The 26237-nt window shown below is 56.9% G+C and overlaps 1 protein-coding gene across 5 annotated transcripts in view; it reads left to right on the top strand.

Annotated features, from left to right (window-relative positions):
• NCOR2 (nuclear receptor corepressor 2) overlaps positions 1–26237 on the top strand; it is a 124620-nt gene that overhangs the window by 1462 nt on the left and 96921 nt on the right. For all 5 annotated transcript variants that reach the window (XM_028480324.2, XM_055080609.1, XM_055080608.1 and 2 more), the window contains exons 2-5: positions 5456–5508; positions 15951–16017; positions 23036–23208; positions 24153–24246. In XM_028480324.2, the coding sequence (XP_028336125.1) occupies positions 15961–16017; positions 23036–23208; positions 24153–24246 (324 nt within the window). In that variant the 5' untranslated portion in view covers positions 5456–5508; positions 15951–15960. The remainder of the gene's footprint in view (positions 1–5455; positions 5509–15950; positions 16018–23035; positions 23209–24152; positions 24247–26237) is intronic.

Below are 26237 nucleotides of genomic sequence, written 5' to 3'. Positions count from 1 at the left end.
GCACAGCCATCTCCACAATCGATCTGAGAACATTTCACCATCTCAAAAAGAACTTTGTTCCCTGAACTATCACCTCCTTATCTCCCACCCCCCACCCCCCCTTCCTCTCCCCCTCCCTCCCCACCAACCACTAGTCTGCTTTCTGTCTCTATGGGTTTGCCTGTTCTGGACATTGCGTGTCAGTGGAATCATACAATACGTGGGCTTTTGTGTCTGTTTCTCTCACTCGGTATCCTGTTCTTAAGGTTCATCCATGAGGTATAGCCTGTGTTGGTGTTTCATTCCTTTTTATGGCTGAATCGTATTCCATTGTACGGATGGGACCACATTTAGTTTATCCATTTATTCACTGGTGGGCGTTCTGTTGGTTTAGCTTTCGGACATTATGAAGGAAGTGGCTGTGACCATTAATGTACAGGTTTCCACGTGGATGTGTGTTTCCCTTTCTCTTGGGTAGATACCTCGGCCTGGACCTGCTGGGTCGCGTTAATTCCGTTTTTAGTCCCTTGAGGAATTAGTTGCGAGACGGTTTTCCAGAGTCGCCCCACTATTTTCCATTCCCACCAGTAAGCTGCTGTTCACCTTGGTTTCCCTTTCTTGCCAGTGGGGCCGGCAGGACTAGAGGCGCCACCCCACCATTTCCAGACCTGGAGGCTCTCCCTCTCCCCTTTCCTGACCTAATTGGTCCTGGAGGCTCCTGAGTAGGGGGTTGGAGTGTGAAGGGAGCCGCTGAGAACAGCAGGGCGTCCGCTGGGCTCACAGTTTCAGTGATTCTCTCCTGGGTCTTCGGGGGCGAGGAGGCTGTCCTCTGCTTGGTGGTCTCAAAGTAGAGGCTTCCTCAAGGCTGGTGGCACAGGAGGCCGAGGTCTGGGGGCGCTGCGTGGCTGTCACCGCAGTGCTCTGGCAGTCGGTCGGCTCTTGGCTTGGTGGCCTTCAGTGGGGCTGGAGAGGGGCCTCACGTTGACAGGGCACCTGCTGTGTGTCAGGCCTCGTGGAAGTGTCACCATCCATTCTCTAGGTGCGCCTCAGAGAGGGCAGGGCCTTGCCCAGGGTCACACAGCACGAGATGAAGCAGGGAGGTGTGCTGAGCCCAGGGGGCTGTGGCTGGCCGCTTGTGCACGGGTCTGCCCTCCGTCTTGGCTCCCACCAGGCCCGAGTGACCAGAGGCGTCCTGCAAGCAGGGGCAGCTGTGAGACGCACCCGCAGCAGGGCCCGCTTCGTGCTACCCCGGAGTCCGAGCTCAGGCCGGGCCTCGGGTCCCTGGGCCGCCCCCCGGGGAGTCCAGCTCCCTGGAGGTCTCTCCCACCTGCGGCCCAGGGACCAGTCAGCCGAGGAAGACAGTGCTGAGCGCTCTGTGACCTCCCTGGGGGGAGGCCTGGGCCCCGGAGGAACCCGCGTGGGAGAGGAAGATGGCGAACAGCACGACGGCTCCAGGCAGGGCTCCGCGCGGCCCGGGCCTCCATCCCTGCGCCCTGGGGACCAGGCCTGGCCCGCAGCGGGCAGCGGCAGGAGGGTGTGGGCAGCCCCATCCCCCGCCTCCTCGCCCTGCCGCTTTGAGTACTGGTTTCCTTCCTGTTCAGAGGTGTTATTTTAAGAACGCCGTGTCACCAGAGGGCTGAGGGCCAGCGCAGACTCTCCGTTTCTAGCAGCTCGTCCACCTGGCTCTTCTCGGCCACCCGCCGGCCGCCTGCCGTCAGGTCTGGAGGGGACCCTCCTTCCCTCTCCCCGAGGCCCAGCTCCTCTTTCTTAGTCATTTCTGCCTGGGGCCCTACAGTCTGGCACACCCGCGCCTTTGTGCTCTCTTTCTGCCTCCGATTGTTTGGCTGCGCCCCCATTTCTAGAGGAGGAAATGGAGGCGTGGGGGGGGGGCGGGCCTTCCTGCCGGTACCCTAGGCCCCCCAGCCTCGCTCCTCTGGGGTCCGCGGCAGGGACTTCCCCTCTTAGGTCTCGCGTCCCCTTGGCGGGGGCCGGAAACCTGGGAGGTAGCAGAGAAAGCTGCTGTGGGTGTGAAGGCCAAGGTGGCCGCGTGGCCGCTAACTGGGGACATGCCTCCTGGGACAGAAGGAGGCCTTGCCGGGCCTTGTGCGTTCCCCCGCCTGCAGGTGGCGAGGAGGGGCGTTAGGGGGGAACCCCCTCTGGCCCTGCCCTCCCCTCAGCAGTGCACCAGCCAAGGAGGTATCACGATCCTTCCTCACCCCCCGACCCACTCGCTCGTCTTCCGAGGCGGCAGCCCGTCACCGTGGCAACAAACAGCCAGCGGAGGCCGCCCTGGGCCCAGAGGCTTCCCTTCCCGCCCAGGTCTCAGTGTACCTCAAAGAATGCCCAGCGAGTGCCTCCCTGGGGGACAGCCCCTCTGGTCAGAGGCAGCGCACCCCACAGTGTTCTCTGACTTCTTCCTGGCCTTTTGCTGAACACCACCTGGAGGGGCAGGGTGCTGTGTCCTCCTCTTACCCAGCGGGGCTGGAGGGGGAAAGTGATTCCTTCCCCTGCGAGTTTGGCAGGTCAGAGGTGGGCTGGGACCCCGCTGCCCTCCCAGAAGCCAGTCTCCCCTTTTCTGGCCCATCCCATTTTGTAGAAACGGGCTGCCCCCCCGCCCCCCGCCCGTCACCGGCACCCGGGGTCTCTCTATGTGGTCCTTCAGCCCCTCCTGGCCTCCTTAGACCGTGGAGACTTGGCCATCTTTAAAAGCAAAAAAAAAGCAGTTGAGCCACCAAGTCTGACATTTCCTGGGCTACTCGGAAGCCCAGTGAGGTAGGTCCTATTTGCTCTACACCCATTTTCCATATGAGAAAACCGAGTCCTGGAGCGTTGAAGGCATGTGTCCAAGGTCTCACAGCTGGTGAAATTGGGGCCCATCTGTTCCTGGAAACTGAACCTTTAAGCCACACTCATTCCCTCCCGGCCTGTGTTTTATTGGCTTGTGAGGAACGTAAAGGACCGGACGCAGGGTCACCTGGGGTTAAACGCGGGCATTTGATGCCCCGGAATTCAGCACAGGCATCTTTGTAGGGCTCCTTGCTGTCCTGAGATGTGGCCTCGCCACCACGTGCAGGAGCGTCTTGCCCCTCTCTGGTTGGGAATTTCTGCAGTGAGTCTGGCCGTGGTCTCTCCTGTTGCCTTCCTGTTCAGACACCCAGAGTGGGGGTGGGGAAACCTCCCCATTTTGAGCCAAGCACCTTGGAAGGACAGCTGACCCAGTGTGGCGGGACATGGCCTGTGCTAGCCATGGGGCGACAGCTCCATCCCAGGGGGAGTAGCTGGACGTGGGGCCTGCAATTGCCTGAGTAATGGTGACTTGTCACGGAGGGAACCTGGGGGACACCGGGAGAGAGGTGCCATTGTCCTCAGCCAAGGCTGCCTGCGATTCCCAGGGCAGCAGAGGCCCCTCCTTGAGGATCCCGCCCTGTCCACAGAGGGCAGGAGGCCTGTCCCTGGGGACGCGGCAGGTTGGACCTGTGGCCATGCTGCTTGTGGGTGGTCCCCATCGGCTGGGATGATGTCAGGAGGTGCATTCAGGTCCATGCTCAGGGAGAAGTTCAAGGGTGGGGCCTGACGTGCCCTCCTCCCTCACCCCGGGGCCCTGCCCTGAGGCTTCAGGACACCACGTCTCCATCTTCACCTGCCCGGCCTGACCCATCACACTCTGTACCTGGTTTTTGTACCACAGTCATCCGTGGCTGTCTGGGAGGCTCCTGCTACCTGTGTGGGTGTGTGAGACAGAGAGGGGCAAGGAGGGGAGAGGGAAGGGAAGAGAGGGCAACACAAAAAGAGACACACAGAGACATAAAGAGGGGGACATGCAGAGAGGGGAGCAAGCAGAGAAAGGGCAAACCCCTTCCTCCAGGGCTGGAGCTGAGAGGCGGGATGCCTTATCTCTTACCAGCCAGAGGCAAATGTTTTAACCTCTCAGGGACTAGATTTTCTCACCTGTAAAATGGGGATGGTAATTGTATCAGTCAGCGACTGCTGTGTCACAAACCAGCCCCAAATATAGTGGTTTGAAACAACAACCTTTTGCTGTTTTCCACGAGTGTAGAAGTCGGCTGAGCAATTTCTCTCGACTGGGCTCAGCTCCCTCACATCCGTGGGCAGCTGAGAGGTCAGCTGGCGGCTCACGGTTTTGCTGGGATGGTGCTGCTGTCCTCCATGCAGCTCTCTGCCAGGCTACACTTGGTCTCTTGACGGGGGTTGGGGGAGGCAGGCGAACAAGAGAGGAAGAAAGAGCAGAAACGCCTCGTCTGCTTTCATGAAGTTTGCGTCTGTCCCATTGGCCAAAGCAAGGGCGTGAGTGGGTACGGGGGGCGGGGCAGGAAAAATTGCTTCCATGAATGCAGTCACTGCACCCTGATGGTGATAATGACCCCGAGACTTCTTGGACCTCTCAGTCTGCCAGGCGCTGGGCTGAGGGCTTTGCACGCATTACCTCCTTTGATCTTCACAACAACTCTCTGAGTTTAACCCCATTTACAGATGAAAACCTGGGGCACAGATGGCTTAAGTGGCTCACCCAGAGACGCACAGCTGGAAAGTGGCAGAGCCGGAATGCGAACCCGGGGGTTAGCCCCTAACTGCAGCGATGCCATCCAGCCGGGAGATAACACGACATCGAGCTCAGCTCTTGCCCCATCGCAGACACTGCAGCAACTTCCTCCTTTTCATTTGCAGATTTGTTGCTGTATGTGCGCCCAGTTCATTCATTTCTCACTGCTGTGTAGTCTTCGAGGTGTAAACGCGTCCTAACTTATTCCTTCCTCTTTCTGGAGGTGGACACTTAACTTGCTTCTAATGCGTTGCTGTTATGAACAACGCGGTCCGGGCGTTCCGGCGTCCATCTCCTGGCGGGCCACAGTGCCCGACCGCTTCCAGGGCTTCCGCGGGAGGGGAAGGGGGTCGTAGGGCACACCCACCTTCATCCTTTCACACCTCCGGGGCACGTGTACCTGCGTACGTTTCTATCGGCCATGTGCGCGCCTTCTAGTCTCCTTATGTCTTCACCAACCCCTGGCACTGTTTGGCTGTTTTGTCTTCTGCTGGTCAGCGGTGGTGACGGGGCATCTCACGGTGCTTTGGCAGTCTTCCCCGTTCAAGACCATTGCTGATCTCAGCTTCCCTGGGATGTGTGTGCTCGTCCCTGGACGCTCAGGCCAGCCCTGCCCCGTGTCCTGCAGAGCAGCCACGGCAGCCGCTGCGGTGAGGGCTCATGGTACCCGCAGCTGTGCCCAGAGTGTTACAGCCTGTTCCTGGCCGGGGCTGAGGGCTGGGTCCCCGTGTTCCGTTTCATGCCTGCCGGCAGCTGGTTCCCACACCAGTGGACAGCTCCCTGGTGCCAGGGCCTGGGGCGCTGCGGCTGAGGGGCCCCAGGGCTCTGCAGTGGGGTAGTAGCCGGCCCAGCTCGCCCCGGCCGCCCACAGCCCAGGCCCGGCTCCGACGCGCCTCCCTGTCTCTTTCCTTGCAGCCGTTGTACAACCAGCCCTCCGACACCAGGCAGTATCATGAGAACATCAAAATGTGAGTAGCCGTGGGCAGCCGTGCAGATGCACAGCGGGGTGGGGGCCTAGGGTGGGATGTGGGTTCTCAGTTCCCAGCGGGCTCCCAGCCCGGGCCAGGTGCTGGAGGAGGGGATGGAAGGGGGCAATCTGGGCAAGAGTTCTGGGCCTAGGATGGAGAGGCCTGCGAGGCCAGGGGAGGGGCAGAGAGGGGTGGCCCCGTGACGCTTTGGGAAACAGACCTGGGGTTGGGGAGGGTGGGCGAGCTGCACGCACAGCTCTGGAGAGACAGGGGAGGAGGGCTGTTTGAGCAGGAGGAAGGTGCCGGGCGGAGGGGCGTGAGCTCAAGGTGACGGGGACGGCCATGGAGCAAGCAGGGGCCCACGGTTTGGCCTCTGATGTCAGCATATTCGGGACTGTCCTGTGGTCCGCACAGGGTGTCCGTCTGTGGCACAGCCCCGTGTGGAGCAGCTGGGAGCGCTAACCCAGACCCAGAGGCTTTGGAGTGGCCAATATGACCTATCCCAGTGACGGGGCCTTTTCCCAGATGGATGCTAGAAGCGAAAAAATATCAGTGAAGTGCCCCCCACGGTTGGTGTGCGCCGAGCTGGCAGGGCAGGGACAGCCGGCCTGTGCTGGAGACCAGTGACTTTGTGTGTTCAAGCTGGGAGCCAGGTGTTGGAGGTGTGGCTGCCGGAAGGGGGCTGGCTTTTTTCTTGGGGTGCGTTAGTGGGAGCATAGGCTCCCTGGCTGAGGAGGGGATGTTACCTCATGTTGTCATCCAGGAGCCCGAAAGGTAAAAGGGGTCTTGCCCCTTGAGGAACATGTGTCTGCGAGCACTCTGGGACCGTTAGCTTAGGGGCAGACCCTTTGGGATCACAGTCATGGAACTGTTCAAGGTTCATTTCTGCGTGACCTCGGGAGGGCGGTGCTTAGCTGGCCCAGTGGGCAGTCCCGTTTGGTCTGATTGCCTGAGCTTCCTTGGGGTGGAATTGCAGGGTGTACGTGCAACAGTGAGCTCCCCATCCCGGGAGGCATGCAAACCTCCCGATGGTTTTCAAGCTGCCCTGGCGCTGGACTAGTTGTTGTGGAGGTCCCTTCTGTTGTAGTTTCTGGACTCGAGCGACTCGTCTAGGCTCTGGTGGCCAGCACGGCCACCCACCCCCAAGTCGCTGATGGAGCAACCTAGAAAATCCCGTGTGGCCAGCAAGGTCCTTGGCCCACCCGGGCTCGAGAGCACCTGCCGAGGATGCCTCACCTGTGTTGCCGGCTGTCACTCAGCCTGTGGCCGGCAGGGGCTGCGGAGTGTCCTGTACTGGGAGCACTGGTGTAGTGCTAGGCTTTCTGTGTCCCGTGTGGCCTGTGCTTTTGTCTGGCCTTAGAGTGTGTTCGCTGCTCAGGTACCAAATCCCTCTCAACTTTACATGGTTTCTTTTCCAGTCAGGCCACCTTAGTCTTTATAAGCTTCCTGGGACCTGCCTCACCGTGGGGACAACTGCTGGGGGTGGGGGAGGCCCAGATGGATGTTAGGTGAGGACAGGGGGGCCTTTGGGGCCTGTCACAGCTGGTTTAGGGGATGCGGGTGAGGTGTTCTCATCTGGGCAAACCTGCTGGGAACATTCGTTCGTTCAATACACACTTACTATGTGCCAGGCCCTGTTCTAGGGACCTGGGGATTCAGCTGTGAACAAGACAAAGTTACCCATATACTTTCTTTTTTTTTTTTTGGTGGGGGTGGTACGCGGGCCTCCCTCTGCTGCGGCCTCTCCCGTTGCGGAGCACAGGCTCCGGACGCGCAGGCCCAGCGGCCACGGCTCACGGGCCCAGCCGCTCCGCGGCACGCGGGATCCTCCCAGACCGGGGCGCGAACCCGGTTCCCCTGCATCGGCAGGCAGACGCGCAACCACTGCGCCACCAGGGAAGCCCACCCATATACTTTCATTAAGTTTTATCTAGCAGGGGAGACCTAAAACAAGTGAGTTAATAAGTGAATAAGAAAACATCAGCTAATGAAAAATACTGTGGTCACACAGCTATCTTAAGCTCTTTATGCTTTAATATACCTAGTTTTATTTTTCCTTTCAGCATAACAGTTTTGATAGCAATATTCTTCCCCTGAAACTTTTACATAAGTTTTTCCACTAAACTAAGAATGAGTGATATTTTAAGCTGAATTATATGGATGATTTCAGGCCAAGAAAACAGCCGTAGAATCCAAACAACAAAGGGAAAAGGGGGCCATACAGATAATACTAGCAAACAGGATGCTGCCACATCTCTCAAGTAGAATACAGCTATAAGCTTACTGAACCAACGCCCTATTTTTATATCCCATAACCTTCATCGGAGGATGGCTCTGGCCTGCTAGAGTACGTTTTGGCTGTGTAAGTAACCGCCTAGTGAAATTTGTTCCAAATCTAAGTCACAGATGAACAGATGTTTAAGTTTAAAACATAGAGGTAAATAATTTTAAGATCTTTCCTGTTATAAGTGGTCAGCTTTATGGTAGAAAAATGTATCTGTAAGCAAGTTATTTGAACGGGTTTCTTCTTAGAACTTGAATTTTTTTTCACAGTTTGCCTCCGAAATCATAATCACTTGAGTAATTTTAATTTCAGTGTGGTCAGCATGAAGTCAGTGCAGTCATTTACTTTAAAAAATGCTGTGGAGACGGCAAACAGGGTGATGGGAGAGAAAGTAAGGAGGGACTTTAGCCAGGGAGATCAGGGCAGGACCGAACAGTTGAGGGAACGTTCGGGGACTGTGCGGCAGCTGGAGTGTAGGCCCCCCAGGCAGGTAGAAGAGGCAGTGCAAAGGCCCTGGGGCTGGACAGAGCAGGCGGGTATGTCCCGAGGGGGTAGGTGAGGGGGAGGAAGGTGCTAGCCAGATCACCCAGAGCTGGTGAGGAGTCTGGGTTTTGTTATCTGTGCGAAGGGAGGCCAACGATGAAGTTTATGCTGAGAAGTGATTTGATTGGATTTTTGGGAGCCGATGGGCCAGGGGCATGTTGAGAGCCCCAAGCATCTGGCTCGTGTGGCCAGTCACTTACTACCAGTGCCTTGGTTGCCCCATCTGTGAGATGGGTTGCTGAAGATTCGATGAATTACCGTCCCTGAAGTGCTGAGCTCGGCGTCAGGCGTGTAGGAAGTGTTCTGTGATTTTTGTTCTTTTTACTTTATCAGCAGAGATCAAGAGTTATCCCTCAGTCATTCATTCAAATATTCAAATATTTATGAGCACCTGCTCTGTGCCAGCCGCTGTTTGGGCCCTGGGGAGAGAGCAGTGGATGAGGCCTGCCATTCTGGTGCTGCAGACAGACAATAAATAAATATGCCTGTGATAGAAAGACAGCTTGATAAGGACAATAAGACAGATCAGGCTGGGGCTGCTTCTCAGGGTGCAGAGCTTCACCAGGTCACCCCAGCCGGGCCTCCCAGCCTCTCTCCGGCTGCTGCAATTGCCGCCAGGTGGAAGGTTATCCCCTCCCCAAGGGACCTTGCCCTGTCACTTTAATTTCTCAGTGTTTGCGCGCTGGGGCCGCGGAGTTAAAGTTAATTTCACGCTTGACTTACTACTGCACTGGCAGTTGCGGATGTGTTGAAGTCACCTGTACCCACCTCAACTGCTGTCCTCTGCCGCCTGCCTCTGCGGGGAGGTGTGGGGATGGCCACCCCTGCTCCCGGCGGGGTCGGGGTGGGGGGGAGGCGGGTGACTCGCTGTGGGGTCTTAGCCCCAGGCCTCGGGAGTGACTCCTCAGACCTCCGGGGCTTTGGGAAGCAGGGGAAAGGGCAGGAGGTGGGGGGCGGGCAACCCCAGAGCCGCATCAGCCCGTGCTCCGTGGAGGGACTGGCCCGCCCTCTGCAGGCCGGACCTGCCGGGAGAGCTCGGAGCTGAATTCACTGGGTTGGGAAACCCACAGGTGATTCGGTGAAAGGGCATGGGATTGATGCAATGGTGATGGTTGAGGCTCCTGTGTGTTCTGCTGTGGCCACCCCTTCACCTGGTGTCCTCTCCTCCCCTCGGGGCCTGGAAGCCTGCTAGCTCCTGGTAGCTCTTCCTTCCCGATTTTCTTGTCTTCAGACTGATTTTTCCCCTCCTCAGCCCTCGTTGAGGGCTAGCTGATGCCCTGGGGCCGTGCAGGTGGAAAGGGTGCTCAGGACCCAGGTTACTGTTAACAGGTCCTTGTGGTCTTGCTCTGGAGGTTCAGAGATGTTAAGTAACTTCCCCAGGGCCACACAGCCAAACTCCTAGACCAGCTCAATCTGTGCACCCACCCTGCTTTTCTCTCCTGGGTCTGCAGTCCGGACTCTTCCCCTCGCTAGCCCGGTGACCTCGGGCAAGTCACATCACTTAGCTTGTCAGTAAGTTGGTCTCCTTGGAGTCATTTTGCATGGGAAAAGTGCTTGGCCTCTAGTAAGCATGTTTTGGACCATCAGTCACCCCAGTCTGACACGCTTTTCCTAAGGCATTCAGGGCCCTGCATGGGCTGCTTCCCCCACAGTCGGGGGTCTGGCTCTCCCTGAACGCCCCTCCTCACTCCCTCCAAACTCACTGTCACCCTTACTCCCCCGGAACCCAGTATTCGCCTCATTTCCCTCTGCCTACCCCGTTGCTTTACTTCTCCCAAGCTTCATCTCAAACTTCTCCTCCTCCAGGAAGCCTCCCCTGATTGCCCCCACACTTTCCTTTTTCAGAACTCCATAGACCCCAGGGCCAGTCCCACCCAGGGCCTGGCCAGACTCTCCTCGAACGTCTACAGACTTTCCATCTCCTTTTTCCTCCTTCCTGGTTCCCGTTTCTCCCCCTAGTTCAGTGTCAGCCGACAAGGCCTATATTTCTTGACAGGCTGTGCTTTTTTAAACCCTGACTTCTCCAGGAGATTGAGATATCCTTTGCACCCTATAAAGGCCTCCACCGGCAAACTCATCACGTTGCTGGTCTGTCTGTCCTTCCAGAGCCCTCTGGACTCTGTTCCCTATTTTTGGACAACATCTCAGCAGAGAAGATTTGTCTGCAGTATGCCGTTAGCAGCTGCAATACCTAAACACTTCTTGGAACAAAATAAACACTCAAAAAGTGTTTGCCAGAAGAATGTTGCACAAGTGGTCACCCCAAACCAGATGTCTAGGGGCTTGCGAACCACCCAGATGCATGCCTCCAGGGCGGGAACAAAGTTAGAGGGGAAAGGGCTGGTGGGAGGCGGTAGGGAGTGGTGAGGACTGGGGGGAGTGGTGAGCTCCTCATGCTTTTAAAGGGGCAGTTGGTTCTTAGTTCCCTGTCTGTAGCCACCAGGGAGCGTGGCCAGGCTGCCTGAATTTTTTTAAAAGAGAAGCTTTATGTTGAGCTTTCTACGCAGCAGCTTCTGATTTTCAATACTGGCAACAAATTCAGATTTTTTAGAAAGCACCGCAGTCCAAACACAACAGTCTCACGAGCTGGCTCCACTTGGTGGACTGTGCCCATTTGCAACCTGTGGACTTGACATTTGTCCTCTTTGGCAGTAAGCAGATGCTTCTGGGTGCCAGTCGCGGTGCTTTGCTTTGGAAGGAAACCCGGATCAGCAAGGGAGAATTCGTGCCCTCTGGTAGCTGCGGGGAACAGAGGCGGCTCCGTGCATCACCTCTGCCCCCACGAGTCTTTGTTCTCACCGAGGCCTCTTCAGCTCGAAGCCACGGCACCGTGCTTGTTGAAGCTGTTACAGGCTGTGCAAGTTTCCTCAGGCTGCCAGAACCTGTCACAACAACCTGGGTGCCTAAAAGCTAGAGCAATTCATCTTCTCTCAGCTCTGGAGGCCAGAAGTCGGGAATCCAGGTATCGGCAGGGCCTCGATCTCTTGCAGACACTAGGGGAGGATCCTTCCGGGTGTCTTCCAGCTTCCGGTGTTTGCTGGCCTCCTTGGCGATCCTTGGCCTGTAGACACTTCACTCCAATCCTCCGTCTTCATGTGGCCTTCTCACTGTGTCTTCTCATGTCATCCTCCCTCTGTGTGTATCTGCCTCTCTGTCCAAATTTCTCCTCTTTATAAGGACACCAGTCAAATGGGATCAGGGCCACCCTATTGACCTCATGCTAACTTGATGACCTCTGTAGTGACCTGATTTCCTGATGCAGCCACATTCTAAGGTATTGGGGGTGGGGGGTCAGGACCCCAACATCTTCTTTGGGGGGGGACACATTTCAATTCATAACATACACCAAGCCCCCTGCAAGCTCTAAAATAAATTGTCTTTGATCTCACTGTGGCATTTCAACATAGGTCTGGTCCCTCTTTTTTTTTTTTTTTTTGAGTCTTTATTTTAAAATAGCTAGATTTACAGAAGAGTTGCCAGGGTAGTACAGTGAGGGGGGTTGGTTGCAGGAACCCCGTGGATACCAAAATCCGCGATGCTCAAGTTCCTTATATAAAACGGCACAGTGCATTCGGCCCCATATCCAGGGACGTGGAACCCATGGACCGCACTAAGAGTTCCCCGTATACCCTCCACCCAGCATCCCTCAATGCGAATATGTGACACGAACAAGGTACATTTATCAAAACTACGAAAGGGACAGCGGTACAGTCCTATTAGCTAAACCACAGACTTCCTTTGGATTTTCCCAATTTTCCCACTAATGTCCTTCTTCTGGTCCAAGATCTGATCCAGGTTCCTGCTCCTCATTTCGTCCTCACGTCCCCTGGGTCTCCGCTCTGTGATAGTTTCTCAGTCTTCCTCGATTTTCCGGACCCTGACCCTTTTGAAGAGGACTGGTCAGGGGTTCTGCAGAATGTCCCACAATTTGGGTGTGTCTGATATTTTCTCAGGAGGCCGCTGGGCTTGTGGATTTGGGGGAAGAGTCCCACAGAGGTGAGGGGGTGCCCTTCCCATCATGATATATCGGGAGCACCCGACACCCTGACTGGAGGTGTTTATGTCACTGCAGGTGGTGTTGACTTTGCCCGCTTGCTCAGGGAGGTGTCAGCCGTGTCTCCACCGTTGAGTTGCCGTCTTTCCTGTCCCTACTCTGTGCTTTAGAAGCAAGTCACCGTCCAGCCTACTGTCAAGCGGGGGGGGAGTCCAGCTGCACCTCCTGGAGGGGGAATATCAAAGAATTCGTGGACACAAGTTAAACTGCCAGAATGATTAGTAAATATTTGGGGGAAATGCTTCGAGGCTCTGCAAATTTCCTGTCTTTCCTCAAAGTTTTGCCAACTGATTTAACGTTCATGCAAGGGTCTAGCCTGCAATAATTAGCACCGTGGTATCTAACAGCGATTTTCAACTTCCCTCAGTCCTTCTACATTTATTAATTGGAATTCTGTAAGGAACATTTGTCCCTTCGCCCTCCTTTATTTATTTATTTGGTCATTTATTTATATCCGTGTGGATGCGTGGTTATTTATTTTATTCTTCGGGCTATAATCTAATACTAGCTTTATTTATTTTGCCTCTCAAATTGTTCCAGCTTTGGCCGTCGGAAACCCTTTCTTTACTTAAAAATGTTCTGGGCTCATCTTGTATATTTCCTGCCGCAGCTCTGGATGCAGCCACTCCTCCAGGGAGAAATGGCTCTTTTTTTTTGTTTTCCTTTGTCCGTGCTGCACGCGCAGCATGTGGGATCCTAGTTCCCTGACCAGGGATCGAACCCGCGCTGCCTGTATTGGAAGCACGGAGTCTTAACCACCAGACTGCCAGGGAAGTCCTGAGAAATGGCTCCTTTTATTGGAGAATGGTGTTAGAGACCAAGACCTCGGTGCTAGTGGGCTCATTGCTCTGGGCTGTCATTGCTTCTTGGCCTTCTCAGCCGCCGTCTCCAAGTCCAAACTCTCTCCATTGCCCCGACCCACAAGGCCCTGTACAGCCGGGCCTGCCAACCTCTCGGCTCTCCTCCTCCTCCCTGTTCCTCCCCTCTGTCCCCGCTCAGCACTCTCCAGCCACGTGGGTCTTCTGTCTGTTCTTCAAACACTCTGAGTTTGTTCCCACCTCAGGGCCTTTGCACTCCCAGTGCTCTCTGCCAGGAGTGCATCTCCCTCTGGATCGCCCCACAGCTGGGTCCTCCTGGTGATCAAGATATCAGCTCGCAGCCATCTCTGAGAGACTCTTCTGTACCCCTGAATCTAAAACAGCTACATCCTCCCCTCCCCCAGTCACTATCCCACCCTCCATGTAAGTTCCTAACTCCAGGATTATCTTGATTATCTTGCTTATTGTCAGTGTGGTGCCTCTAAGCGTCACCTCCATGAGGGCTGGGGACTTTGTCTTGCTCACCTCTATGTCCCCAGGGCCCAAAACAGTGCCCGGCGCACAGTAGGTGCTCAGTAAACGTTTGCTGAATGACTGAGGAGATGGGAGCACAATGCTACTGCTCCCATTATTCGGATGAGGAGACTGAGGCTGACACCATCTGAGATTTGTTCAGAGACACCTTGCTGTGGAATGAGGGGTTGTGGTCTCAGCCTGTGTGACTGAGGACCCCCAGCGCCTGTCCTGCTCGGGAGGGGGAGGCTGATGTTAAGTATCGAGACCTCGAGGCGGGAGGCCTGGCCGATGGGAGGCGAGACCAGAATGACCCAGGGAGCTGAGGGTCCCCTCACTTACTCTCCTGGAAGTGGGCGTGGCCTTTCCTTGTCCGGAGATGGGTGGAGACAGGGCTGAGCTTGGCTGGGGTCCACAGGTGAAGAGGGACCATGCAGGCCCATCAGCGTCTCCGACTTGAGACCAGGTAGTGGGGATGCCGACCTCCTGCTGGAAATCGCCGCAAGGCCTGGGGACCCTGGTCCACACCCCGACGGCCGCTGGGAGGTGGGTCTCTGAGGCAGTGGTATCAGTTTGCGGGGGATAAGGGAGCAGAGAGTGACTCCCCAAGGGGTCCCCAGGGCAGGTTGATTTCAGGCCCTTCAGCCCCCGGGAGGCATGTGTTGGGGGAGCTTCCTCGTCCATCAGGGCCTGGAGTGCCCTCCTCTTTGTCTGTTTCCTGAGGTTGGGGTCCTGGTGGCCCACAGGTACCATACCTCCTGGAGGCTGGACGGGGCGGGGCTCCCAGTCCTCAGTTTGTAAGCTTTTGGTAAGAGTTTGGATGCGGCTGAGAATACGAGCAAGTCGGGGGGCCCCTCCCCAGAAACGTTGACCCTGCTGTACACCCGGCTGGGGGGCGCGCCGGTTCGCGGGCCTGATGGGCTCTCCGGGGCCTGTCTGTGAGCCCCGCAGGCCCCAGCTGCTACACTCCGCTGTGCGTTGGAAGTTGTGGGGAAAGGGCCGAGGGGAAGGGGGTGCTTGGGGGTGAGTCTTCCATCCTCTTCTGTATCGGTCTGCATCTCTTGAGTCTCCTTCTGGGCCTCCATCCCCCTTAATTTGTGTTTCATTTTACCGAAGTAGAGTTGGTTTACAACATTGTATTAATTACTGCTCTACAGCAAAGTGATTCAGTTATACATATATGTACATTCTTTTTTAATATTCATGATGGTTTATCCCAGGATATTGAATATGGTTCCCTGTGCTGTACGGCAGGGCCTTGTTGTTCATCCATCATCCCCCTTTCTTTGGATCTTGTCTTCCTCTGCCTTTTGGCCCGTTCCCCTCTGTCTCTCTCTGTCTCTCTCTCTGTCTCTCTCTCTGCCAGGCCCCTCTCCGTCTGTCCTCATTTGGGATCTGATCTCATCCACCTGTGTCGCTCCCTCTCCCTCTGTCTCCCTGTCTTCCTCTGGGGCTCTGTCTGTCTGTCTTTCTGCTCTCTTTCCTTCTCCCTCATTCCTGGTCTTGGTGTCTCTCTCCTGTGCCCGCCTCTCTTTCCCTCTGAACAGCCCGCATCTCCCCGGGGAAGCGCCCGCTGCCCTCCGAGCCCGCAGTGCTGTGTGTGGCCTCCTTGGTTGAGGGCCTTGATGGCGAGAGGGGGCTGGCTTCCCTGAGCTGAGGCATGAGACCCCTCAGGTGCTTCCTGGGCTTCCTGCTGCGCTGGCTCCCACCAGCCTGTCGCTGGCTTGTCCATGTCACCCCCACCCCAGGGGGGCAGAGCAGGGGCTTGGTTGGAGGTGGCTTGGGGTCACAGAGGCCAGACCCCAAGACCCTGCCTCTGTGCAGCTGCAGGTCTCGGGGGCTTGGTCTCCCCGGCTTGCGTTTCTAAGGCTGTGGCAGTTTCTCTTTGGCCGGTTTCCCATGGCAGGTGTGGCTGACGGGAGAGGAGAGCCTGGGTGCGTTGTAGGGGTGATGGCAGCTCCAGGGAGGGCAGGAAGCCACAAGACCTCGCCGTCCTTCGGAACCCTCTTTTCTGCAGACCACGCTCAGCCTCGGTGTGGGTGGGGACACCTTGTACGTGACGGGGGAAGGACACACATTGGCAGTTCGTGGCTCACCCTGGGTGGCTACGGATGTGTCTTAGCTCACCGGGAGCCAATAGGGGCAAGTAGGGGCAAACTTCAGCAAGGGACGGAATTCCTGAAAGCCTGCATTTCTGACCTGCCCGGTTGGCCGTTTCCATCCTCCTTAGAAACCAGGCGATGCGGAAAAAGTTAATCTTGTACTTCAAGAGGAGGAATCACGCCCGGAAACAATGGGTAAGTCATCACCGCGTCCCCCACCCCTGGAATCTCTTCTGCTGCCCCCTCCCCTCCACGGACCAGGCTTCCTTGAGAGCCGAGACCGTCCAGGCCACTCAGGCCACACCCACCGGGGTCCCTGGGTTCCGCAGCTCATTCCTGCATGTCCAGGGTGTGAAGAAAAGCCAAGGGCAGTGAGAGAAACGGGAAAAGACAGCAGCTGCTTCCGTGAAGCTGGGTGCTCAGGGCTCGGCTGCCTCAAGGAAGCTGGGGCGTGAGTGGGTGGGGAGGCTGGGAACTGTGCCCCTCCTTTTCCAGCCTGGAAGGGGAGAAAGCAAAATGTTGGCCGGGAAAATTGGTTCCTTGTCAGAGGCCCTACTGTGGCTATTTTAGGCAGAAAGAGAGAAGTTTGTTGGCAGAGGTGGATGACTAGGGTAGGCTGCGTGCTGGGTGGCAGTGGCTGCAGGGGGCTCCCTGAGAAATGAGCTTTGCCCAGCCCGCTGTGCCCATTCCGGGCTCAGGAAAATCCGGGCCCAGAGAAGCAGTGAGGCCCCCGTTGCTTAGAAAGTGGTATGGACTCCTGCATCCCACTGCAGTCTCTGCCATCTCAGCTTGGGCATGGAGGCATGCCCAAGGCAGGGAGAGCACGTGTGAAAGAACACCTTTAGTTGTGGTTTAGGGTGGGCGTTTACGTCACTGATTCACTGGGTGAGGTTAGGGCTGGGTGATGGAGGGGGAGTTACCCATTAGTATTCTTTCAGCTGTGAGAGGAAGAAGCACTGGCTCAGATGGGCTTAAACAGTAAAGGAATTTGTGTAGCTGATAAAGTCCACTGAGTGGAGTTCAGGAGTGGTTTGATCAGGTTGCCCCTTCATTTCTATGCCTTTTTTCTTCAAGTCTGCATGTTAGTACCTTGACAAGCTGGTTTTCCTTTGGGACCTGAATTTCTACAGCAGGTTTGAGTCTTCTAGAGCCAGAGAGAGAGCTGCTGTTGCTCAGACCATCTCACAAAAGCTCTGATTTCACCACTTGAGGGCCTCGGTCCCTCTGAACCAGTTTCTGAACCCACCCTGCTCTGGCCTTAGACCTTGGCTGGGCCCTTGGAGAAGGGATACATTTCTGGCTCAGATGCTAGGTGACTGGGGAGCTGGTTGGGCAGCACCCTAGACCCCAGGGCCCCACGGGGTGAGAAGTGGTGGGCTTCCCTTTTCTTTCCAACCTCCTCAGACTCCCAGACTGACTGGATGATGACCAGAGGTGCCTGGCTGGATAGATGGGGTTCATGAAACGGGGCATCCCATCTCATTCGTAGAGTTAAGAAATATTTACTGAGCACCTGCTGTGCGCCTGAGTGGAGGAGACGCGGTGATAAGTGCAGAGCAGAGGGATGGGGTCGGGGACAGCCTGGATATCCTACCACGGTACTGAGAGACGAATGACCAGAAAGGACCACCCGTGTGAATATCTGGGGGTGTGAGTGTCAAGGAGAGGGCGCAGCAAGTGCAGAGGCCTTGAAGCAGGAACCGGCCTGGGGGGTAGCACAGGACAGCATGTAGCAGGCAAGCCTGAAGTACAGGGCATGCGTGGGGGGCTGTGGTCGAAAATCATGGGCGCCAGGTCACCTGGAAATGGAATGTCTAGATTTTACTCTAAACACAGCTGGACACTTATTCTTAATGTATTCTTAATAAAGAATACAAAATCTTTAAGAATTTTTAGTTATTCGGAAAATTTGACAGTGATCCAGGAAATCTGACAGAAGAGTAACAGTGAACACCTATAAGCCCGCTATCTAGAATCCATCATGGTTAACATTTCCTTATATTCGCTTTGTGTGTGTGTATTCGCTTTGTGTGTGTGGGTGTGTGTGTGTAAATATGAATGTTTTTGTGTTGAGCTGTTAGAACATAGGTGCAGACACCCAGACCCTCACCCGGAACACTTCCTGGAGGAAGGAAATTCTCTCTTTATCACACCTAAGGATTCACAGCTTTTCCGGATTCACAGCTTTTCCCCTGTTGTCCTGCCCAGGGGTGGGGTTCCTTTGCGGGGGGCGGGGGGGAGGTGGTGGAAGAAGAAGATCTGATTTACATTTTAAAAGGATCCCAGTGGCTGCTGGTGGGGGGGTGGAGTTGGGTGGGTGTAAGTTGTTCGGAAATCTCCCAGGGCTCCTTGTGGAGGGGTCCCTTGAGGGGATGGAGGGGAAATGGGCTTATTTAAAGATAGAGGAACTGCAGAGACTTCTAAGAAATTCTGGGTTCGCTTTGTGGCCAAGCTGAGCCCATCTTAAGAGAGGCCCTTGTGAAAACGAATTCCTAAACCACGGGCGTCTGGAATGATCTCATTCTTGTTCTTATATAAATGAGCCCAAAGCCCCATGCATCGTCATCAGCAAGGACTGGGAGGGCGCTTGGCCAAGACGGGCCCCCTCAGATCTGCATGCTCCCCTCCTGCCACCCCCCACCCCCACGTCAGTCAGTTCCCCTTCTGTGGGGCCCTCACTCCTTAGAGGTTCCTGGGACCCACGCTGCCCTACACTCCTGCTCTGCCCAGAGAGCTGAGGCTCTTCCCCCAGAGCGGCACCCAACCCCAACAGGAGCCTCCCCTAGGCCTGCCCTGTCCTCCCCTGGGAAGCTGAGCTCGCCCGCCCCACACCCCCCGAAGCCAGATTGTGTGTGTGTGTGTGTGTGTGTGTGTGTGTGTGTGTGTGTGTGGTGTTGGAAGGGGGTATAAGCGGGGGCACTGTAAGGCTGAGATGCGCAGATTCAAACCCTACCCACCACACCCGCTGTGAGTGATCTTGGGACAGCCGTCTTGCCCTAAGCCTCGCTTTTCCTCATCTGTGAAATGGGGTCATGGTGGGGCTGCAGGAAGGGTTAGCGCAGTGCCTGGCGGGGGGAGTGTGTGTGACTGATGGCCTGGCAGGATGGGTTAGTCAGGGGTTGAGCTCAGCCTGGAAGGTGGGTGTATTCATTTCCTGGGGCCGCTGTAACAAATGACCACAAACTAGGTGCCTTAAAACAACAGAAATGTATCCTCTCACTGCTCTAGAGGCCAGAAGTTCGAGATCAAGATGGGGGCAGTGCTGTGCTCCCTCCAGAGGTGCTAGGGGAAGGTCCTCCCTGCCTCTTCCAGCTCCTGGTGGCTCCAGACAGTTCCTAGCTGAGGCCACATGACTCCCATCTCTGCCTGCATCCTCAGCTGGCCTTTCCCCTCTCTTCTCTCACATGGATGCCTGTCACTGGATCTAGAGGTCACCCTAATCGAGGATGAACTCATCTCAAGGTCCTTAATGGCATCTGAAAACACCTTTTTTCAAATAAGGTCACATGTGAAGATTCAAACCCCCTAACCTGGGGGTTAGGATGCGGGCACATCTTTTGGGGGGGGTGTCACCATTGAACCCACTACAGTGGGCACTGGCATATTTTCAGCATCATCTGCCTTTTCTCTTTCTCCTGGCTTGTCCCCACTTTCCTTTTTTGTCTATTTCTTTTTTAGAGACGGCTAAAGTTTTGCTCACTCCTCTCATATCGCTTGCACCTCTTATTTTTCACTTCTGGGCTTTTTCCTGACCTGCCCCGGCATCCGTGACTTGCTTCTGCAGCCTGAGTTACAGGCAGCGGGACAGGGGCTGGGAGAGCTCCACCTCGTCACCCTCACGCATCGCTGAACACGCAGAACAGCCAGCAGGGGAGCATTCTCCAAGTCTGTGGTGCCTGGGCCACTGAGCCCAGCAGAAGACCTTTGCATGAGGCTGCAGGCTCCCTGGGGGTCTGGAGGATGCCAGGTCACCAGGTGACCACAGAGGCCAGTTCCCCTGGCCAGCCGGCTCCAGCCACCTCCCTAACACTTCCCTCCTTGCGCTCTGTCCGTCGGCCTGAGGCTGTCTTCCTGTTTTGGGGGTACCTCCTGGTCACCCCATCTCTCATCATTTTCCTAAGTGTAGAGCTCCATCCTGACACACCTGGCGGGGTAGGAGGGGTTCAAATCCTGGCCCTGCTCGGTGACCGGGGCAAATCATTTAATTCCTGGTCTCAGGTTCCTGTTCTGTTTGGTGGGGATTATAGTCACGCACCTCATCAGGCCACTGAGTGAAAGGCTGCAAGCAGTGTGCTCACGGCAATGCCCGGACTGCAGTGGGTGCTCAGAACCGTCAGCCGCAAGCTGACCCTAAAATTCATGGGGACCCCAAATAGACAAAACAATCTTGAAAAAGAACAACCAGGTTGGAAGAGTCACTTCCTGATTTCAAAACATATCACAAAGCTACAATAATCAAAACAGCATGGTTCTAGCCTAAGGACAGACATGGAGACCAATGGAACAGAATAGAGAGGCCAGAAACAAGCCCTCACATCTGTGGCTGCTGGATTTTTGACAGGTGGCTATGTCCATTCAATGAGACAGGACTGTCTCTTTCAACAAATGGTGCTGGGACAACAGGACTGCCACACTCACAGGAATGGAGTTGGATCCCACCTCACAGAATTAACACAAACAGTAACTCGAAATGAATCAAAGACCTAAATGCAAGAGCTAAAGCCATACAATTCCTAAGAGAAAACCCATAGGGGTGAATCTTTACGACCTTGGATTGGGCAGCGGATCTTGGGTGTGACACCAAAAGCATGAGCAGCAAAAGGAAAAGTAGATGCACTAGACTTTGTCAGAACAACAATCAGGATCCTGACCTCCCGTCCCTAATTGTGTGATCCCAGGCTGACGGCCCTGAGCTCTGAACTCCTGCCTCTACAGAGGGGATGGTGGTCATGGCCTTTTGTTGTTTGGGAGAGTCAGGTGCGGGAAGGACTCAGCTCTGTGCCTGGCATGTGACACAGTGGCACTTAGCTAGTGTCAGCGGCGATGCTGATGGTGATGACGGCGTTTATGATGATGACGATGACGCTGGTGATGCTGATGGTGATGATGATGCCACGAAGAAGAATTCCCACTGAGGGTGACCTGTTTTCAGAACACACACAGACTGTGGTCGCAGGGGCCATCCTCCTTTTCCTCTGCAGATTCTTGCTCCTGGCACCTGGCAGACTAGCTTAGCAGTGCTCCAGCCTCTGAGGTGTGAGTGTGAGTGTGAGAATGTGTGTATGTGAGTTTATGAGTGAGTGTGTGGGTGTGAGCGTGTATTGTAAGTGTGAGAATGTAAGTGTATGTATTTGTCCACGTGAGTGCATGTATGTGTAAGGGAGTGTGCGTGTGTTATGTGTGAGTGTGCATGTGTTATGTGTGAGTGTGTGCATGTGTGTATGTGAGTGTGTGACCTGCTTCCTTCCCTGGCCAGCGGGGCCACCATGTGGAAACCCCCTGGCAGGGTCGTTGCTGCCCCAGGGAAGGGCCGCAGCCACTGCCGTGCTCTGTCCCGAGGCGCCCCATGCCCTCAGCCCTCAGTGGACGGAGAGCACCTCCAGTGCACAGGCCACAGCAGGTGGCACTGTGGTTAGACGTGGAGGGGGACTTCCTCATCCTGGACAGTCCTCAGGAGCTGCTCACATCTTTGCGTGGGGTGCTTGGGGCTGGGCAGTGTGGCTGCGTGTGCCCGCACGGCTATTCCTGTCCCTTGCTCCACGAGGACCCCAGGCAGGGCTGGGGCGTCTTGCTGGCCGCCCTGCTCGCCCCTCCACTGGGCAGCTGGTTGGTGGCCCTGCGGGTTTCTTGCCTATCTTCACGGGTAACTGCATTCTTTTCCTCTGCTGGTTTTTGGTGAACATGTTCTCGCCTTTTCCCCATCTGACATATTTTCTCGCTCTCGCCCATCAGATCGAGGCCTCTCTGGCAGGGCTGAGAGCGTGGGGAGGGTCCCCCGCTCTGATGGTGGGCTGGGCTGGGTTTCCTTCACGCCGGTTCTCACCCTCAGGGGTGCTGTTCTCGGCACCTTGCCACGAACATGTGTGGCTATTGTCTGGAACTTGACCTCCCAGGGTTCTTGGGGCAGCCCACATACCTGGGACCCCCCCCCCCTTCCGGGAGCTGGAGGTCAAGTTCTGCTCCTCCTCAAAACTGGCCTGACGGCCACTTGGGGACCATCACGCTGCTGGGTTTGTTGAGGACCCAGGTCACAAGCTGCCTTGGTCAGAAGCTGAAATTCAGGATGGGGAGGGGTGTCTGGGCACGAGGACCAGAGACGGGTTTTCTGATTATGCTGAAGTGTCGAGGAGGCGTTCAGGCGAGACTCCCAGGCCGTGCCATCTGTCCACGGCAGCTGTTAGAGACGGGGAGGCCGGGTCTCACGGGCAGCCGGGTGCTCCCTGCCTGCCTGAGGTCCGGGTCACCTTGGAGACTCAGAAGCCAGGCAGCTACACTCTGGGCCAGGCCGGGGTCTTTTCTCTAAGGAAGGACATACAGCAGGAAGCACTGTGGTTAGACCTGGAGAGGGACTTCCTTATCTTGGCTGGGCGGCAGCTTGAGTCTTCACACCCAGTCCTTGGTTGTGGGGAGCATGGCTGGCCTGAGGCCGGGGGATGAGGAACTATTCAGAAAGAGAATGCTTTCCATGCGGCTGTCCCGGGCCTGATGGACGCCCCAGAGCTGCACCGTCCGACGCAACTGACAATGAATGAAATGGTCTGTGTGCACTGACCACTATGGGTGGTAGCCCTGGCCTCACGTGGCTACTAGCATTAGAAATGTGGCAGAGGGACCAGAGACCTGAATTTAAATGTTACTTCATTTTACCTGATTTAAACTCCACAGCCACATGTGGCTGGAAGCTTCCGTATTGTACGAGGCCTTTCTGGAGGGAGGCCGGCCGGCAGGGGGTGGCCCATTCCCCAGGGAGCGAGGCGGCCGGGTCCTTAGGGCAGCCTGTGGGGTTTCTTCAGGGGCCCGGGTCTGCCTGGGTCTGCTCAGGTCTCTGCGTGATCGCGTGTCTGCCCACGTGCTGGGTCTGCCCATGTGCCCGCGTGTGATCGCGTGTCTGCCCACGTGTGCCCGGGCACACGGCAGAGCGGGGAGCCGGGGAGGGGCTGGGTGTCGGATGCGGGAGGCGCGGCTGCCGCAGGGCTCCCCCACACCCCCGCAGGAGCAGAAGTTCTGCCAGCGCTATGACCAGCTCATGGAGGCCTGGGAGAAGAAGGTGGAGCGCATTGAGAACAACCCCCGGCGGCGGGCCAAGGAGAGCAAGGTGCGCGAGTACTATGAGAAGCAGTTCCCCGAGATCCGCAAGCAGCGAGAGCTGCAGGAGCGCATGCAGAGGTGAGCGGAGGGGGAGCTGGGCCCACCCCCACTCCCCCGTCCCCCCTCCCATCCCCCCTCCCCTCCCATCCCCCATCTCCTCCCCCACCTCCCCCGCCCCCTTTCCTGCCTCCCAGGGCCTGGGTCAGCTCCAGGCACTGTCCGAAGAGGCACCCTGCCCAGCGTGAAACAGAAAGCACAGCAGCGTCTCAGACTGGCAGCCCGGGGGCCGCATCAAGCCCTTGGATGTGTCACTTGGTGACACAATTAATACTTAATTGAAAGAAGCTTAAATCCATTTTGGTGGAGTGAGTTCTCCTTCCTGTGTGCCACAGGCTGGTACCTCCCAGCGTCGTTCATTTATGCGGCCCCTGAAGGCAGCTGAGTTTGAGATCCCTGGTGTGGATCAAAGGAGAAGGACGCTGGTCTCACGTGGCGGCCGTGGGGACTGGGTGGGATCCTGCGTAGGAGTGCCCAGCGCAGAGTAGGTGCTCAGTGACGTGCGGCGGTGACAGCTGTTGTCACACAGAATAGGTGACGGGCCACGAGCAGGGATGCTGGATTTCACTCTTTACCGGGCACTCGCGGTGCATAGCTCGCCGAATGCCTCCGCCCGGTCCTGGGAGCCGCGTGCCACCTTATCCCCGTGGTACAGGGGGAGACACTGAGGGACAGGTCCGAAGAGGCCGAGCTGGGGTTTGTATGTGGATCTGTGTGGCTGGTCTTTTGGTGGGCATCTTAGGAGAGAAAAAGCGTTCTGGCATTTCTGGATGAGTCTGGGGGCTCCATGCCCTCCCCTGGACCCCTGGGTTCGGGGCTGTTTGTGTGGGTGTGAGGCCTGGCCCCTCCTCACTGCCCACACGCCGCCTCTGGGGAAGCTGTGGGCTCGGGTCTGTGCCGCTGTGCCGGCCGCGTGTCCCTGGCTGCCGAGGGGCCGGTCCTGAGCGTGTCCCTTTGGTCTCCAGCAGGGTGGGCCAGCGGGGCAGCGGGCTCTCCATGTCAGCCGCCCGCAGCGAGCACGAGGTGTCCGAGATCATCGATGGCCTCTCGGAGCAGGAGGTAAGTCCACGGCCTGACCTCAGCTCCACCCGCTGTGTCCCCTGCGCGTGGAGAAGCTCCCAGCAGGAAGTAGAATTCATCTGGATGCTTGAAATCAAGGGGCTTGTTACTGAAGTGTGGGCAGAGCCAAGGTGGGATAGTGGGGCACCAGGGGAGCAGACATTGCCCGTCCCCAGCCTGAAGGACAAGCGGGGAGAGGGGCCTTCCTGGGGCTGAGGAGGAGAGGCCCCCTGGGAGGACATGGCCAGGAAGGGCCCCATCCATGATGCCACGGCGGGGAGGAAACAGGGGATAAGTGCCCCCGCCTCTCACTCCCCACCCCCGTCCCCATCTACTTTCAGGGCTTCCCATTGGTTGAGCCCGACCGGAAGCCAGAGGGCACGAGTGCCTGAGAGCTATGGTTTCTAGGTCAGCCTCCCCGTGCCCAGAACTGGGGGCAGAGGGGGATTCCCATCTCACCAGCTGTTCACCAAGCCGGGGACCTTCTCTCAGGAGTTCCCAGATGACCTTCTATCAGCCAGGTGACCCTGGCTGTGGTCTCCAGAGCCCAGAGATGACCAGGAAGCAGGGAGAGGAGGCGTTTGCTCCTGGGGCAGGGCTGGTGCTGGCCTGTCCCCTCCCAAGTCTTGTAGGTCAAGCATCTAATGTGCCAGTCCCCCCGCCCCACCCCCCATGTTCCCAACACCACAGGAGACAAGAGGGGGCCTCAGAAAGGAGGGAGCACATTCTTCCTCCCCGGGGGCCTTGCGTCCAGGCAGAACTGTTGTCCAGATGGGAGGTATTGCAGCTGCGGCGCAGTGCGGTCATCTCTAGCTGCACCCGCCTATTTAAATGGAAATTAACACAAATGAAATAAAATTAAAAATGCGGTTCCTCTGCGGCCCCAGTCCCGTTTCAGCTGCTCAGAAGCCACATGTGGGTAGTGGCCCCATGTTGGACAGAGCAGGCAGTAAACACCTGCATCGTTGCAGAACATTCTACTGGGTAGCACTGCTTAGGCCGCTGATTCTCTTTGGACAGACTTAAGAGTCCTGGGGAGGGGAGTCTGGCTGGAATTACAGTCTCCTAGGGCCCTGCCCCAGCAGTTCTGATTTAGCCAATCTGGGGCGGAGCTCAGGAACCTGCATTTTCACCAGGCTGTTCACGTGAGTCTGATGCAGGTAGTTCAGACTCTCTGGCCGTTAAAAAAGAGCCTTCGTTTTAAAACTTCACGTGATACGTCCCTGTTTTGAACACCCTTCAGTCTGCAGAAAGCAGAACTCGGAAAGCCTTTGTCCTCACACCTGTGGGTTCGCTCGAGCTCCTGTCCCGCCGATGCTGTGGCCACGTACACGTCCCACAGGGGCACGTGGGAACAAGAGGAGGGCGGCCCTCCCCCGTGTGTTCCCTGCCTGATGCAGGCAGGGCGCCTGGCATCCCAGCCGGTTCGGTGTCCCCCTCCCACCCACCCCGGCCCCCATCCCGGAGGCCCACTTCCCCAGGTCCTGGCCGCACAAGAATGCAGCCACCAGCATCCGCAGGGATGCTGAGGGAACAGCTTTCGCGGGTGATGGTTGGAAAGGGAATTCAGGGCAGAAACTTCACCTTACCCAGCCCAGGCTGACCTGAGGTTCCCTGGGAGGGTGGGAAGGAGGGGACTGGGCGGGAGGAACGATGCTCTCCATCTGGGGGGAGCTCGCGGTAGTCAGCGCTCGTGCCCCGCTGGGGAGAGGCAGCAGAGCAGGGGTGGGGTTCCTGCCCGGAGAAACCCTGCCTGGGGTCTGCGAGTGCTGTGTGTCTCGGGCAGCCGAGGAGGACGGGGAGGTGAAGGTGTTGTAGGGCTGCTCGAGTGCGGGGCGGGGGGGGGGGGGGGGGGCTCGGGCAGCCGAGGAGGACGGGGAGGTGAAGGTGTTGTAGGGCTGCTCGAGTGCGGGGCGGGGGGGGGGGGTGGTGGTGGGCGGGGGAGAGAGGCTCAGGCCTCTGTGGGGGGCCCGTCTCAGCCCAGGGTCAGG

Source organism: Physeter macrocephalus, chromosome 19 (assembly GCF_002837175.3).
Source record: "Physeter macrocephalus isolate SW-GA chromosome 19, ASM283717v5, whole genome shotgun sequence".
In the NCBI taxonomy this organism is placed as follows: Eukaryota; Metazoa; Chordata; class Mammalia; order Artiodactyla; family Physeteridae; genus Physeter; species Physeter macrocephalus.
Note: the sequence above shows the minus strand (reverse complement) of the source record. Positions and strands in the feature narration are given on the sequence as shown.